General features: G+C 50.8%; 1 protein-coding gene across 1 annotated transcript in view; it reads right to left on the bottom strand.

Moving 5' to 3' along the window:
• Positions 1-17,383, bottom strand: part of SSPN (sarcospan) — a 45,895-nt gene that overhangs the window by 9,846 nt on the left and 18,666 nt on the right. Inside the window, exon 2 of the mRNA XM_088454812.1 lies at positions 1,073-1,159. Within this exon, the coding sequence (XP_088310938.1) occupies positions 1,073-1,159 (87 nt within the window). The remainder of the gene's footprint in view (positions 1-1,072; positions 1,160-17,383) is intronic.

Genomic DNA, 17,383 nt, shown 5'->3' on the forward strand with positions numbered 1-17,383 from the left:
TGATTGCCATGTTAGGGGGAGAGGCTTCTCTAACACAGAAGGTAAAGAGTGACTGACAGTGTCACAGCCTTGTTCTGCAGGAAAGCATGGTATGGATTGGTGGCTTCTTACACAGTGATGTCACAGCTGCTGAAATGACTGCATTCTCAGATCTGTTAACTCAGACTTTATTAGTATTCTGTCCTAAAGACGTGGCTGGAGCTGAGCTGTCTGTAGAGGTTCGGGAAAGTAATATATTACTTTTAAGCAGTAGAAGCAGGGGTCTTCAAACTTGGCCCTCCAGATGCTGTGGAACTACACATCCCAGCATTCACTGCACATAGTTTTAGCATGCTATTATATCAAAAAGGTGGCAGTGCATGCTGGGATGTGTAGTTCCACAGCAGCTGGAGGGCCAAGTTTGAAGACCCCTGCGAGTAGAGAGTCAGGTTCATTTAATAATGATCCATATGTTTTACCTTCAGGGTTCATAAAGGAGACCAAGGAATATGTTTTTGCTATAAGAGCCTGTGGTTTAGTTTTGTGCATTGGTCCATAAACAGATAATGAAAATAAAAGTCTATATTAACCTAAACAGAAAAGTATATGCTGTATAATGTTACACGTTATACGTCTGCTTCCCTCGGGAATAGACTATAAATAAAGCAGCGTCTAAACCTGAAAGGATGAGGCTTGAAGTCAAATATTTGCTACAGGTATCACTGAAAATGTTTATTTTTTTTTCTTTTCTAGCCAACTGCATTAAATCCAAAAAGTCTGATCAAAAGGAAATCACATGTCTGACCCCCGGGGCAGGAGAGAAACACCCCTGAAGAGATGCAACTATCACACAATAGTTTTTCCCAAGCTCAGATTCCTTGTCAGCTTTGGGTCTCATGACTGCCCAATAAACAGGGCGGGGGGTGAAATCTCGGAGTGCGACGTGTAAGTGGATAGTCATTAAAGTCTGTGTGTGTGTTTGTCAAGTCACTGGGGCAAATCTTCCACCTGAATAACAAGTAGCACGTGCCAGCATAGCAGGTTCCTCATTAGTAGCGTTGGAACTTAAGGACTAAAAATGAACTTGGCTTACCTTTAAGGCAAACTGTCCAGATGTCCTCTCATCCGGCTGGTAGGGGAGGCAGAGCAATATCAGGCCCAAGATGGCTACTACGCTAACCTGCGAACGGACACATGTTAGAGGTCAGGTTCTAGTAAAAGGATGAAAGTATCATTCTAGAGGGTTAAATGTTAATGAAATCCAACCGTTGCTTAGAAATTAGTAAAGGTGTCAGTCATGGGTATACATTAAACTAAAGAGGTCATTTGAAAGGTGCGCAATCAAGCCTGCTCGTTACCGTACGCTAATGCGAGTATCCGCCCGTGTAAGCCCAGTATCAGCGCGTCTGTATGCGGAAGGCCGGCCTGCCCACTGCTATCCCGTCATCATTATTATCAGGACTTTGCCCACCCCATGCTGGGTGCGAAATACATTTCTGAATCAGGCGCCCTATCTCCGCCCACACGCTGCGAATGAGCAATGGAAGTCTGCCTGCGCACCCACGACAATCCCGCGTGATCGTAAGTAGTGGTCGATCGATGGTCATATCAATCAGTCTGCACTTGCAATCTCCGTCCGTGCTCGTAAGCACGTGCGGCGCAGATGGCGATCTATTTCTACGGCGCATGTTCAGTTTGCCGATATCCCCTGGATCCACCTTACGTCCGACTTAGAATCAGCTCCTAAATTCGTAATTTTGCCCTAATAGATTCTGAGCTTATCATGGGCGAGATTCAACTACACGTATAAACGCCAATTGCCGAGGGCTAATCTCTGCTGGCACCTCCATAGGCTGTGAGCACAAATCAGCCTCTGAGACAGATCCCGCGAAGGTGCTGGAAGCCATTCTGGCGGTGCTCGCGGTTAATTGATTCTTAAACCAAGATGGTTTCATTTGCGAGCAATGATGGCATACGTTTGGCTGTACACCAGACAGAGCTGAGAGGGCAGTAAGTATTACCAGAGCCCATTGCCTATGACGTGAAGGTCTAAATAGTCACTCTAGACCTTCGCCAAGGGCCTCGCAGGTATTAGGGGGCTGGGCCCAGCAGCATTACCCAACTATCCCAGACCGTTGTAGTAGTAGCACCTAACTGGTGTCGGTGGAAATCTCGCTCTAAGCTCCAGTCGTATAACAGGTGTACGGTGGAGGAATAAGGGGCTAACTATGTCGGTGAGCTAGACAAGGTAAGATAAGGGAGCTAGAGCAAATTGTCATGAAGCCAATGGGTAAAGGACCAGAAGAGTCATCAGAACGTTTGGTAATCAGAGAAGTAACAGATATACATACAGAGAGAAAGGAACAGATTGGTATAACAGCAAGCCAAGGAAGGATAACTATAAATAGGACATAATAGGCTGACACTACACCACTGTGGCAACTGTGGAGATGACCCCAGGGAATGCCCAGCGAGTACTCTTTTCCCTTAAAGGAAAAGTTTTGTACTCTCCGGTCGCCCAGTCTTAGCGTTGCCCAAGACATGGAAGGATGGCAGGAAACACAGGAAACCAACAGAACTGCAGATATAAGACATGGACAGTTTATGGACAAAGATGAGGCGTGATATAGGATCAGCATCGAGCCTGGAGAAGACAGCACAAAGGTCAGGAATTGATGTAAAGCACAAACTAGAAATTGCCAAAACTCGGGGGAAAAAAACAAAGTGTGGACCACACTGATCCAGCCATGCAAATATTCCCGGCACCAGAACCTCTGCCAAATGTGGCCGTAGAGCTGTGTGGCCAAATATGAGAATCTGATCACCAAATGCCTGGTCCATACCGGGCACATCATTTCCATAGGTTGACCATATATGAGACCAGACGTGTGAATCTGCATTGCATGTGGTCAAGTAGACCCAACAAAATGCTAAATGTATCCATGGTGTAAATGTTAGCATTACTGCCTCACAGCACTGAGGTCGTGGGTTCGATTCCCACTACAGTGTGAATACACTGGAACTGTAGGTTAATTGGTCCCAACAAAAATGAACCCTAGTGTGTACGTATGGTAGGGAATATAGATTGTAAGCTCCACTGGGGCAGGGACTGATGTGTTGTGAATGGCTAAATATTCTATGTAAAGCGCTGCAGAATATGCGTGCGCTATATAAATAAATAGATAGGGTTTTGGTTACTCATGAAAAAAAAAAAACACGGATGCTTCATGTCCCGGAGTTCCTTCAGATGACCCATGTTGTCTTATGGCTTCTCAGCAAAAAGGCCATTCACCTATGGTATTTAGATCTAAGCAGTAAAAGAGGAACAAGGGTGAATGATTTAAGTCACATAGAAAGGGGAACACGAGGGTGGGATTGGGGGCCGTAGAACTGTGGAAAGAAAAAAAAACTGTAGAGCAGAAGTTCAGGGACCAAGAAACTCTACATATTGTCTTCTGAGTGATGAGTAAATGAAATGTCAACATAGGTGGAAGGCTGGGTGTGTGAGTGACATTATACAAATTGGGAAATTCTTGGACTGGTCAGGGGGAGTGACATGTTTTTTTTTTTGGCCGAGCTTTGATTTAGGGAAATGGAGTGTGATTAATGGAGTGTATTGTGTAGTGCAGGCAAAGTGACAGGTCTGAGAAAAGCGATTGGCAGGGGAAATCAAGAAGTGTATGACTGATTAGGAAAAGTGGGATGTGATGGGTGATTTGCAAACAGAGAAGTACAAAGAGAAGTTCAGTACGGTTGAGCGCAGAACTCTAGAGCCACTTCCTGTAACCGGTCCCACCTACCTCCCCTAGACCTCTCTACCCAATCTACCCTACACGTACAATTTCCTTACAACGAGATCTCCTCTCTTTTTTTCTACACTAGAGGCAGATGGCGGATTACAGAAATCCCCATGTGGGTGCTGAGCGAATTTCTAAGTACAGGAGTAATCAAGGGACATCTCAGATGGTGGCGACCAAGCTCTGGAGATGGATCACGGATTAGAGATATTGGAATGGGAATTGTGGTGGATTTATAATGATAGCAGTGGTCATCATAAGTTGGAGGTGGTGGCGACCAAGCTCTGGAGATGGTTGGATAAACGGAGATAGTGGAATGAGACTTGTGGTGGATTTATAATGATAGCAGCGGTCATCATAAGTTGGATGTGGTGGTGACCAAGCTCTGGAGATGGTTGGATAAACGGAGATAGTGGAATGAGACTTGTGGTGGATTTATAATGATAGCAGCGGTCATCATAAGTTGGATGTGGTGGTGACCAAGCTCTGGAGATGGTTGGATAAACGGAGATAGTGGAATGAGATCAATAATGAAAGAAGCTATCATAGAAAGTTGGAGATGTTGGTGGCCAAGTTCTGGAGATGGTTGCCTGATTAGAGATAGTGGAATGAGATGGGTGGTGGATTGATAATGAAAGCCGTGATCATGGGAAGTTGGAGGGTACGGTGGTCAAACTAGGAGATGGCTAACTGATTAGATAGTTGAGGATGACTGACCAGGGGAAGTAGAATGTGATTGGTTGAGGAGGTGTAAAAGGGATTAATGGTTGAGGATATCTATGAGCGGGTGACTGGTTAGAGAATTTAGAAGGCTGAGGAGAGTTTAGAAGCGCTTTGCAGGTCAGCAGGAGTGGGGTGTAGCTGGTATGATAGTTTCACGGCTCTAATCTAGACCATTCTCTAGTTTTTGCAAATGCGCAAAGTGATTGGCAGATACATTTTATAGCCAGAATAGTGCAAACAATTAGGAGGATGTGATCCGAAGCAGTTAGACATTTAACAAGATTGATAAACAGAGGCGGTGCATACGTTTCCCAGGTCCCGAGTCTTCACTATTCCCATTGCAATACAGAGAACACATATTTACTACACTATAATAACAATCTGTAAACTAAAATAAACTAATCTTGTGCTGCCTGTCAGCTGACTCCCCTGTGACACCCGAAGCTGAATAACATCTGTGATCACAACAAGAAGGATTGGGACTACAGTGTTGACCGAAAACCAGCGCAAAAAAAATCGAGATACTTACAATATGTAGTCATCGGCAGCAGCCAATCAGCAAAGAGCTGTCATCAATCTACCCCACGGTACAAAATGAAAGCAAATGTCTGGCTGGTTGGCTATGGGCGGCTACTGCAAATAACCCCCAGTGTCTACAAGAACAAATATATAGACGTGTTCTCATACATTCTTGCGGCAGTCGCGCCAAACAGCACCTCGGCGCACCAGGTCCCGTGCGACTAGCGCAGTTCGTCTTTGTTGCGTCTCTTTTGCCCGAAAAGGAGTCTTAGGGCTATATTTACTAAAGTGCAGGATTTTAGAAGTGGAGATGTTATCCATAGCAACCAATCAATTTCTACTTAACATTTATCTAGCACCTTCTAGAAGATAATAGCTAGAATCTGATTGGTTGCTATGGGCAACATCTCCACTTCTAAAAACTCTCCCTTTAGTAAATATACCCCTTACTCGCAATGTGATGTGACTAGGACGCACCAGGAGACTGCACTGATTAATGTCATATGCAATACTTGTATATCTGTGCGTGACTGAGTCTGAATCTACAAACGTAGTGTCACGAAGCGGCGGTCGCGGCTTTCTTCCACGCCAAGTTCCGTATACCGACTCAGTCGCTGGGTTCCTGACGTGATTTAAACCTTCTAAAGTAGAGAAGTTTCCGACAGCAACCAATCAGCTACTAGCTATCATCAAGTACATGCTATAAAATGACAGAAGCTGGTTGGTTGCTATGGGCAATATCTGCCCTTATCCTCTTCCTCTTTGTCTGGTTCGGGCTGCAGGCCTTAAACGGGAGCGGTATGGAATACCACCGGACGCACGGGTTCTAATCCCGACGCCAGGAGACCGGCAGTGAAGATTCCGACAGGAAAGTATTTTTAATATTAACTAACCTAACCCCCCCTAAGTGCCTAACCATAACCCCCCCTGTAAGTGCCTAAACCTAACCCCCCCTTCCCCGCAACCTAAACCTAAGTCTCTCAGGGGGTGCCTAACCCTAATCTCCCCCCGGGGGTGCCTAACCCTATTCCCCCTTCCCCTAGCCCAAACCTAACCCTCCCGTGGGGGTGCCTAACCCTAAGTCCCCGCCGGGAGCCCCTAACCCAACCTTCCCCCCTCCCGCGCGCACTGTCCGCACACGGCTTACCTTCGATCGGTATGCCGGGCGTCGTGCTCCCGTCGTAGCTAAAATGACATTAGACCCCTGCCGGGATTAGTCGGGAAGCCGGCGGTCGGCTTTTCAACCGTCGGCTTCCTGACTGCATCCCTCTTGGACAACTGGAGGCCACAAGCTACCCCAAAATCTGCCCAATCACCTTCCTCACTACCCCCAGTGCGCCAAGATGGTCACGCGCAGCGCCGTACCAGGACTGTGCTGCACTGCCGCCCCTCTCGCTTCTCCCCGCCCCCTCCAGACCCGTAAGCACATACCTTTTTCGAGCGGCTGTCGGATGGAGGGCGGGGACTTCCTTAGCGTTGCTCTGCTCTGCCGCGTAGCACTCCAGGAGGTCTCTTCCTGCAGACCAGTCCGGAGTCCATCAGGTACCGGCCAGTGACCTTCCAGGCTTCCGCCCTGTGCGGAGGCACCGGCCGCAACACCCTCCCTACGGCCCTGGTCATGCGTCCCTGCCCTCAGCCATGTACATACATACTCTGAAAATGATGTGACTGAACGGTCACAGGCCGCCATATAAACGCAATTACCTGCACTAATATTAGACATTCTAACACTCTGCAGACAGTGACTTTCCCCAGCCCGCTATCTCATTCACATCACAGTGATCCGCCCCAGGTCTTGTGACAAGCACGCAGCTCCCGATTTCTTTCACTGTTCTTTATATTGTTGACATGAAGGCTCGACAAGAGCGCTGCCTATGAAAACAGCCATCTCCTTACATTTCCTTAAAACTCCTTGTAAATGCTGAAAATGTGAGTCTGCGGAAAATAACGTGTTTACGCCAACACCGAATGATGCTGAATTCAGTCTGGGAAAGAGTTATCAAAGTTTGGAGAGAGAGATAAAGTGGAGAGAGATAAAGGGGCCTATTTATCGACGAGTTTTACCATAAGCAAAGACTGATAAAACTCGTTGCGTATGATAAATGGGGGAGATGTACTAAGCTCTGGAGTGATAAACAACCAGCCACTCAGCTCCTAACTGTCATGTTACAGGCTGTGTTTGAAAAAAATGACAGTTAGGAGCTGATTGGTTGGTAGTTTATCACTCAGCTTTATCACTTTCCAGAGCTTAGTACATCTGCCCCATGGTGCACAAGCCAGCCAGCTCCCAACTGTCATTTTTCAAACAAGTGACAGGAGCTGATTGGCTGGAGCACCATTATGAGTTTTATCACTCGTTACTTATGATAATACTCGTTGATAAATAGGCCCCAAAATACCAGCCAATCAGCCGGGAAAGAAAGGTAAGTAGGAGATATCTGTGATACTAGTGCATGGGGACAGCGGGCCATTCCGGGAGAGAAAGGTAAGTAGGAGATATCTGTGATACTAGTGTATGGGGACAGCGGCCATTCCGGGAGAGAAAGGTAAGTAGGAGATATCTGTGATACTAGTGTATGGGGACAGCGGGCCATTCCGGGAGAGAAAAGTAAGTAGGAGATATCTGTGATACTGGTGTATGAGGACAGTGGGCCATTCCGCCAGAGGAAGGTAAGCAGGAGATATCTGTGATACTAGTGTATGGGGACAGCGGGCCATTCCGGGAGAGAAAGGTAAGTAGGAGATATCTGTGATACTAGTGTATGGGGACAGCGGGCCACTCCGGGAGAGAAAGGTAAGCAGGAGATATCTGTGATACTAGTGTATGGGGACAGCGGCCATGCCGCCAGAGGAAGGTAAGCAGGAGATATCTGTGATACTAGTGTATGGGGACAGCGTTCCATTCCGGGAGAGGAAGGTAAGTAGGAGATATCTGTGATACTGGTGTATGGGGACAGCGGTCCATTCCGGGAGAGAAAGGTAAGCAGGAGATATCTGTGATACTAGTGTATGGGGACAGCGGTCCATTCCGGGAGAGAAACGTAAGCAGGAGATATCTGTGATACTGGTGTATGGGGACAGCGGGCCATTCCGGGAGAGAAAGGTAAGCAGGAGATATCTGTGATACTAGTGTATGAGGACAGCGGGCCATTCCGGGAGAGAAAGGTAAGCAGGAGATATCTGTGATACTAGTGTATGGGGGACAGCGGCCATTTCGGGAGAGGAAGGTAAGCAGGAGATATCTGTGATACTAGTGTATGGGGACAGCGGCCATTCCAGGAGAGGAAGGTAAGCAGGAGATATCTGTGATACTAGTGTATGGGGACACTAGTACCCGGCTCCGTCGTGCGCATGCGTGAGACCCGGATAGCGATGGGCAATCCATCGCTCCGGGTCTCGCACCAAAGGGGGCGTGCTGTCGATGTTGAGTGACAGCACGCCCCCTTTGGTGGGTGGGCCGGGGGGGTGGCTGCCCAGACGGAGGCGTTCCCATGAGAACGCCTACCGTCTGGGGGCGGCCCCACTGACATCACAAGTGATGTAAGTGGGAGAGCTTTCGGCTCTGGCACTTGCGGCCACGAGACCCTACCACAAGGGTCTCGTCGCAAGCTCGATGGTCGTGATGGTCTTGACCATCGCGACCATCATCCTGACCGCTCGCATTAGCTGTGGGTGGCAACCCACAGCAATGCGAGCGGCCAGGAGGCCGCTCCATACAAAAAAAAAGACGCCCTGATTCAGAGCAAGTGTTCTGTCAGGGCGTCCGGCTCTGAATCAGGGCCTCTGTTAGCAGCAATGTCAGACAACAAGAAGCAGACTGCAATGTCCCTCCATGGGATTAGCGTCAGGACGTCGGCTGTCACATAGAAAAATATCTTCTACGGTCCTATAAACTTCCTGGGACTTACTGTATGAATTCCTGAACTCTATTAGTACTAGTGATGGCCATCCCCAATTAGTAGCCCTTTATATAACACAGGACATCTGCTGGTCTGATGATGCTCTGCTGAAAAATGTGCACGATTTAAAGACAATACGGCGTTTCTGCTCCCCTATAGAAAGCAACACTGTCTGCAAGGTACAATCAGGCTGCTGAAGTCCCCTTCCGGCTCTGTGCTCGCTTATGTTAGCTGGCTAAAATATTCATCCCGTTGGTTGTTTTTGGCACGGAGCAGCGAAGAAGGGTAGACGGTCAGACGGTTTCCTTAAATGTCAGATTGATGAAATTTAGGGAAATGCCATCGTCCTGCCAGGCTCAGGAGAGAAGGGCCACCTCCCCGATTCTGTACAAGCAGACAGGGTGTGCTCGCTGAATATACACAATGGGCATAATTCTTAGGTGGGAGCAAAGCAAAAAAAAAAGGGCAAGTAACTTTGCATCGGGGTAAAACAATGCTGCACTGCAGGTGGGGCAGATGTAATGTGTGCCGAGTAGTTTAGGTTTGGGAGGGGCTTATACTAGTTCAGATCTAAAGTGCAGTGTATACTAGAAATAGTGCTGACCAGCATTTGTGGGCTGCATGCAAAAGCAGCCGGTGTCTGCCTTGCATGCAAAAATAATAAATGTATTTGACCTCCTTAAGGTGCGTACACACGGGATGATTTTCTGCACGATTGGTCGTTAACGATATCGTTATCGTTCAGTCGTTCAAAAAAAATTGTTCAGTTTCTGGGCCAAAACGATGAACGGCAACTACCAATGCGTGCTCCCGTTTGCAGTTGGTAGTTATCGTTCATCGCCCGAACCTCCCGTCCAACTTGACGATAATGTCAGGTTGCACACGTTCGGGGATGAGGGAGGGAGCCCGGCACTGAACAAAATCGTTATTGATTTTGTTCAGTGTTTGTGCTCAGAGGGCCTGATTCAGAGCCGCTCGTAAGCGGCCGCTCGTTCGCTCTGAGCGATGTGCGCACAACTGCGCATGCATATGGGTCGTAATGCGCATGCGCAAACCAGTCATTGCAGTTGGAAATCGCGCGATCGCAAAACAGCGAGGGACTGCTAATTTGAGTGACAGAATGAGGCGTTTGTGGGTGGTAACGGGAAGGTGCTTGAAAACAGGGGAGTGGAGATCCGAACGCAGGCGCACCTAACGGTCAAAAGGGCGTTTAATGGGAGTGCATGATTAGTAAAGGAGTGTCATCGACCACGTCACTTGGTTGTCTTTTAGCCTGAACTGCTCGCAGTGATAGCGGTAAGAAAAACCTACCACAAGCACTGTGAGCAGTTCAGACGCCTTTCGATGTTCCCGATTAATCTAATAAATACCGGAGATTACGTGTGATGCGAACGGCAAAGGGGCGTCTTTACAAACTAGCGAGCGCATTTTTCGTTCGCTCACTCAGACATAGAGGCATCAACAAACCGCAAAGAGTGAGCGCTCTATTTAAATAGCCGGCCCCTTTTTTGGAACGACCGTCCGCAAATAGCGTCCGGCTCTGAATCAGGCCCAGTGTTCTTAACAACACTGAGCACACCCCTGCCGGGGACACACGGGACAATTTTGTTCATGGAGCGAATCGTCCCGTCTGTACGCACCTTAACAGTGTAACATGGTTTGATCCTGGTGCAGTTATTTGATTTTTGTTTTGCTAGATACTCAGCAATTGACAACAGACATTATTTCTATATTCTAGTCTATTCTTTCTCCCAACTGTCCTGATTTTGGCAGAACACTCTTGATGTGAGGGGGGAGGGGGGGGATATACGGGTGTGGTATAAGCGATAGACAGTAATTAGTTGGACAATGTCTAGATAGACACCAGATGTTAGACATTTAATAGTTAGACAGGGATAAAAGTTTGACACAGACAAAAGTCAGACAAGCTAGAGTTAGACATGTAAAAAGTTCGACAGGGTCAAAAGTTCGACATGAAAAAGATCAACACACAAATGGTCGACATTTTTTTTTTCAGGATTAGAGTTAGGTTTAAGGTTAGGCACTTACTGGAGGGTTAGGCACTTACTCCCACGGTTAGGCACTTACCCAGATGGTTAGGGTTAGGCACCGGGAGGGAGGGTAAGGGTTAGGCACCAAGGGAAGGGTTGGGGTGAAGATTACGGCTAAAAGACGAAAAAAAAACAAAATTGTTAACCATTTTTGTGTCGACCATTTTCATGTCAAACTTTTGACCCTGTCGACCTTTTTTCCCTGTCTAACTATTGACTGTCTAACATCTGGTGTCTATCTAGACATTGTCTAACTAATTACTGTCTCTCTCTTACACCACATCCGGGATATACAGCCATCCTGCAAATCAGGACTTCTGTTATGAATCCGGGACAGTTGTTACTAGTGGATGCCCCGCCAATGCCCCCTTGCCAGTGGCATGTGCAGGGAGGGAAGGAAAGAAACCTAGGGTCAGACGAATGCATGGAAAGCGTTGGACCCCACAGCCCTATGATGTCACATGGGGGAGATGTATCAAACCTTCAAAAGAGAAAAAGTGGTGAAGTTACCCATAGCAACCAATACGCTCATAACTATCATTTTATGGCAGGTTCTATATAAATGGTAGTTTGGAGCTGCTTGGATGCTATGGCAACTTCTCCACTTTATCTCTCTAAAAGGTTTGATACATCTCCTCCCCATGTCCGTGTAGTGTGACCACCATGTCCCCTGCGAGCACACAACCCGACTGCAAAACTTTAAAAGATGAGAAATACGCTGTGACAAATATGGTACGTTTGCAAAACTCAATGTCAGAGCTTCTCCGCTGTTCGGGCACATTAAGAGCAGAGTCATGTGCTTGGAGGTCACAAGTTATACACCGCACAGAGGTCTCTGTGTATGTGTGGGGAACGCAGCTCGTGGCCGTACTGTGGGGTACAAGCAAAGTCAGAGGCTCGTGTTGCCTGGAGCGGGGCGTGTAGTGTACAGACAACGACGGGAGCTTAGTAAATATGCAGAGAGAGTTCAAGTCATACATGAAATAGTCTAGAAGTATTATTTTTTTTTGTCTTGTGTTTCAGCTCTTGTACACTTTACCCCCAGCCACCCATCCTATTCCGCTCGTGGCCTTATTATATAATCTTCCCCAACACCTCCTGACTCACCCGTGCATCTCCTGAGCAGGATGACAGCTCAAGCGCTCATGTGAATAGAATTAAATATGCACAGACGTGAAGTGATCTGTGTACAGTAGCTCAGGCTTGTGTATCTTTCCAGACGTGCAAAGAAAATAATGTGACGATAAACCCTACCCATGGGGAATAGAAAGGAACACTAAGTATTAAGTTCATATCACCCCATCGATGATAAAATGGGTTCCACATTCTCCTGCGTCTCTGTGACAAGCAGGGTAGGTCAAGGAGCAAGTGCAGAGTGCATGGCAACGTGATTTGCTCATCATGCCCCCGTCTCCGCTGACAATGACAGCAATTTGCATAATCGCACAGGGGGAAGAAGGGGCATGATGACGCGTTTTACAGTGAAATGCGTCATCAAGGCTTTGTCCGGACGGGTGGCTAAAGGTGCATACACACTGGGCCATTAGGAAAGACAGTACAGGTGCGTACACACTGGGTGATTAGGAAAGACAGTACAGGTGCGTACACACTGGGCGATTAGGAAAGACAGTACAGGTGCGTACACACTGGGCGATTAGGAAAGACAGTACAGGTGTGTACACACTGGACGATTAGGAAAGACAGTACAGGTGCGTACACACTGGGTGATTAGGAAAGACAGTAAAGGTGGGTACACACTGGGCGATTAGGAAAGACAGTACAGGTGGGTACACACTGGGCGATTAGGAAAGACAGTACAGGTGCGTATGTGGAAGGCTGTGCTGGGATCACGTGTTTGATCCCAGCATCAGCCGAGGTGCAGGGGCAGGCAGGAGGGATGTGTCCTCTGCGGGACACATCCGTTGCCGGCGCTGGGACAGTAATGTCCCTAGCGTCGGTGCAGACACCGCGGGCACCTGGTGAAGGGACCGCCTGGTCCCTTTCACCAGTGCCGGCGATACTGTGGTGCCGGGAGAAGCTTGGCTCCGGGCGCAAGCTCAGCGGAGCTTGGTGCCCGGCAGCCAAGAAGCGGCGGGTAGCCGGCGCTGGGAGAGAGTACCTGCTCCCAGCGCCGGTCAGGCGTTGGGCGCGGCGGGCGTTGGCTCTGGCCACGAGCCAAACCTGGCTCGCGGGCCAGCAGCCAATCAGAGGCGGACGCGACAAGCCAATCGCGGCTCGCCGCGTCATAGCCCCGCCCACTCGCGCCGTCTTGTATTAGACGGCGCCGAGCGGGAAAGAGCAGTTCGGCGGCGGAGAGGGAGGAGAGAAGACCTCCCGAAGAGTGGAAGATCGGCGCGGCAACAGGGGCGGCGGCCGCGGAAGAGGCCAGAAGACGCCGCTGTCAAGAGAGAAGACAGGCGGCACCGGCTGGAGGAAGAGAAGAAGAGGCGGCGCCGCTGGCCAGGACGGGCCAGTGGCAGAAGAATGCGGCTGAGGACCGGAGAGGACTGCGGGGGAGGGAAGTAAAAGAGCGTCACGAAGCTCCCCCCCGCAGCCTCTTCCAACGTAGCAGGTAGGCCCTCCGTGAGGCCCACCATACACCCCCCTCCCTAGACCGCCAGGGTTGTCGGGCGCTAGGCCCGTGGAGCATTGTCGGGCACTAGGCCCGTGGGTAATTAGGCGGGCACAAGGCCCGGGGCACTATAGCGGGCATTAGGCCCTATGAAAGGATTGCCCCATTAGTAGGTGTAAGTGGCCTGGGTACTAGGCCCAGGTCACTATATAATAAAGTAGGCGGGCAACTGCCCGAGCCACCCACCATATAAGGTGGTCTGGGCATTAGGCCCAGACCGCTAGGCGAGCCCCACAGACAGGCAGGCAAATAGGCCTGAGCCCCATAAAATGTGGTCTGGGCACTAGGCCAAGACCACTACCAGAGCCCACCGTTTGGCAGGCACCTAGGCCTGAGCCGCAGGTAAGACCCTGGGCGTTAGGCCCAGGGCCCTGAGCCCATTAGCTGCAGTGCAAACAGAGGCGGATGATTAGAGGTGTGAGCAGTGGTGGAGAGCTGTACGGCTTCCACCCATGAGGTAGTGGTCTCCCCAGTCACCGAGAAGAGGAGCTGGCCAGCTCTGGATAGGTAGCAGACATTTAAAGGGACAGCACTGTGTTTTGCTCTTGTGTATTTAGTCTGTGTTTGGTGTTCCGTGCAGGGCAAATGTTTAGTTTTTGTTATATCTGTCGCACTACACACACTGTAGGTTGAGGGTGATGCCGTTTTAGTATGTGTAGTTGCTTGACATAGGTTTAGGCCCTGCACGGCTGTGTTGTGTATCTCCTTACAGGGACCTGTAGGCGAGTGAGCGGACGAAGAGCAAGAGTGGACACGGTGAGGAATATCTGTGTGTACTGTCTCTCCCTGTTTGTCACTATCTATCTCCTTCCTTCTGGGCGGACGGTGAACCTTGCAACCCGGTGCAAGGACGGATCTTCACCTGGTGCGTGAGTACCGATAGGTGAAAATTCGGGATCTGAGGCCAAAAGTGCCAATGATGATCTTCACTTAAAACCTGAATTTATCCCCCGGTTCGGTAGGGCGCGTCGGTCGACGTGAGAAAGGGCGGTACTCACCTCGTCTCCTTCCCCCTAGGTCATCGTGTCCGTGTTCTATTTGGGGGTTCCAGGACCGTCTGTTCAACACACGGCCTGAAGGTGAGAGGGTGCGATGCAAGGTAAGTAACAGACCTACACCTGCACGGCAGCAGGCATTGCAGCGCACCCGCCCCTCACATTTGGCGTAGTCGGCAGGATCACGGACACGATGTGGACCACCGGCAAGAGGACCCCCCTACGGACAGCTCCGGAGTGGAACCATCCCCGGGCATATGAGGACAAGAGAGACTGGATTACGGTGTCGGGAGAAGACATCATGAAGATGGTGCAGCGGTCGGTACAGCGCGGCAAGGAAGAGCGCCGGGAGAAGGGGGGCAAGAAATCAGCTGTGACCCCCTGCAAGACGTGTCAGCGGCTGGGACATGATGCCAGCGAATGTCCCTGGCGTGAATTTAGGGCGACAGAAGAGGAAGAAATGTCCCCGTTGGAGATCACACAGATGGCCCAGCAAGCGGTCCAGAAATGTGGTCAGAAGAACTCTGTGAAGAAGAGACTCTGGTGTATGCTCTGCGGAACCTACGGGCATGAGCATAATAGCTGTCCACGTGATGAAGAGTAGCACCAGGAGGATGAAGAATTCCGGTGTGAAGGATGTGGAGATCCAGAGCATGAGCTTCGAGATTGTCCGTGGGACGAAGACCGGATGATCTTGAATGCCAGAGCCCAGAAGTGGATAGAAGAAGCCAGGGAAGTGGAGCAGAAGAGCCTGCTGGAAGTACGTTCGCAGGTGCCCATTGTCCCTGAGCAGGAGCCGAAGGGTAGAGACCCCTTTGTGATGAAGATGGCAACAGCACCCCCGTGCTGGAAGTGTCGGCGGCAGGGACACTTGGCCCATGAGTGTCCCTGGGAAGATGCAGTGGCACTGTTATGCCCCGAAGAGGTCCCAGTGAAGAAGGATCCTTGCCCGCAGAGGACAGATGTGGATGACTGGGAGGTGAAGATGCCACGCTATAAGGAAGAGCGTGAAGACCCAGTGGCAAAGAAGTCTAGGATCTCCCCATGCTGGAAGAGTCCGAGACCTGGATACCCGGAGATGTCAGCGGAAGAGATGGAGTACGCTGAAGAAGGAAAGTGTCGCTTGCTGCAGGAGTCTGTGGAGAAGAGTCCAGACTCATGGAAAATGTCGGCGGAGACCCGGGAGGAAGAGGATGCCCCGGAGGAATCGACTATTGGGTGGTGGTTAGTGCCACACCCTGAATTCAGTGAAGATGCCCCAGACAAGTTGGAAGAAGAGTGGGTGGCTGCGGCACCCTTAGAAGAAAATTCCCCATGGTGGCCCATCGTGAGTGGCATTTCCGAGTTGCCACTCCCACAGAGGATCCGCAGAGTGAAGTCAGGAGGTACGAAGATGGAGCGCCCAGAGCCAGTGGAGAAGGAATGTGGGGTCATAGTCGGTCCCGGCTGGGCCCTTGAACAGATCCTCGCTGGAGGGACCATAGAATACCCTGACCCGTGGACGATGGAGATGGAAGAAGACTTTGTAGGGACTACAAAGGAAAAAGGGGGGGGAAATGTGGAAGGCTGTGCTGGGATCACGTGTTTGATCCCAGCATCAGCCGAGGTGCAGGGGCAGGCAGGAGGGATGTGTCCTCTGCGGGACACATCCGTTGCCGGCGCTGGGACAGTAATGTCCCTAGCGTCGGTGCAGACACCGCGGGCACCTGGTGAAGGGACCGCCTGGTCCCTTTCACCAGTGCCGGCGATACTGTGGCGCCGGGAGAAGCTTGGCTCTGGGCGCAAGCTCAGCGGAGCTTGGCGCCCGGCAGCCAAGAAGCGGCGGGTAGCCGGCGCTGGGAGAGAGTACCTGCTCCCAGCGCCGGTCAGGCGTTGGGCGCGGCGGGCGTTTGGCTCTGGCCACGAGCCAAACCTGGCTCGCGGGCCAGCAGCCAATCAGAGGCGGGCGCGACGATCCAATCGCGGCTCGCCGCATCATAGCCCCGCCCACTCGCGCCGTCTTGTATTAGACGGCGCCGAGCGGGAAAGAGCAGTTCGGCGGCGGAGAGGGAGGAGAGAAGACCTCCCGAAGAGTGGAAGATCGGCGCGGCAACAGGGGCGGCGGCCGCGGAAGAGGCCAGAAGACGCCGCTGTCAAGAGAGAAGACAGGCGGCGCCGGCTGGAGGAAGAGAAGAAGAGGCGGCGCCGCTGGCCAGGACGGGCCAGCGGCAGAAGAATGCGGCTGAGGACCGGAGAGGACTGCGGGGGAGGGAAGTAAAAGAGCGTCACGAAGCTCCCCCCCGCAGCCTCTTCCAACGTAGCAGGTAGGCCCTCCGTGAGGCCCACCATATACCCCCCTCCCTAGACCGCCAGGGTTGTCGGGCGCTAGGCCCGTGGAGCATTGTCGGGTACTAGGCCCGTGGGTAATTAGGCGGGCACAAGGCCCGGGGCACTATAGCGGGCATTAGGCCCTATGAAAGGATTGCCCCATTAGTAGGTGTAAGTGGCCTGGGTACTAGGCCCAGGTCACTATATAATAAAGTAGGCGGGCAACTGCCCGAGCCACCCACCATATAAGGTGGTCTGGGCATTAGGCCCAGACCGCTAGGCGAGCCCCACAGACAGGCAGGCAAATAGACCTGAGCCCCATAAAATGTGGTCTGGGCATTAGGCCCAGACCACTACCAGAGCCCACCGTTTGGCAGGCATCTAGGCCTGAGCCGCAGGTAAGACCCTGGGCGTTAGGCCCAGGGCCCTGAGCCCATTAGCTGCAGTGCAAACAGAGGCGGATGATTAGAGGTGTGAGCAG

Source organism: Taudactylus pleione, unplaced genomic scaffold, assembly GCF_031769625.1.
Source record: "Taudactylus pleione unplaced genomic scaffold, aTauple2 ptg000634l, whole genome shotgun sequence".
Classification (NCBI taxonomy): domain Eukaryota; kingdom Metazoa; phylum Chordata; class Amphibia; order Anura; family Myobatrachidae; genus Taudactylus; species Taudactylus pleione.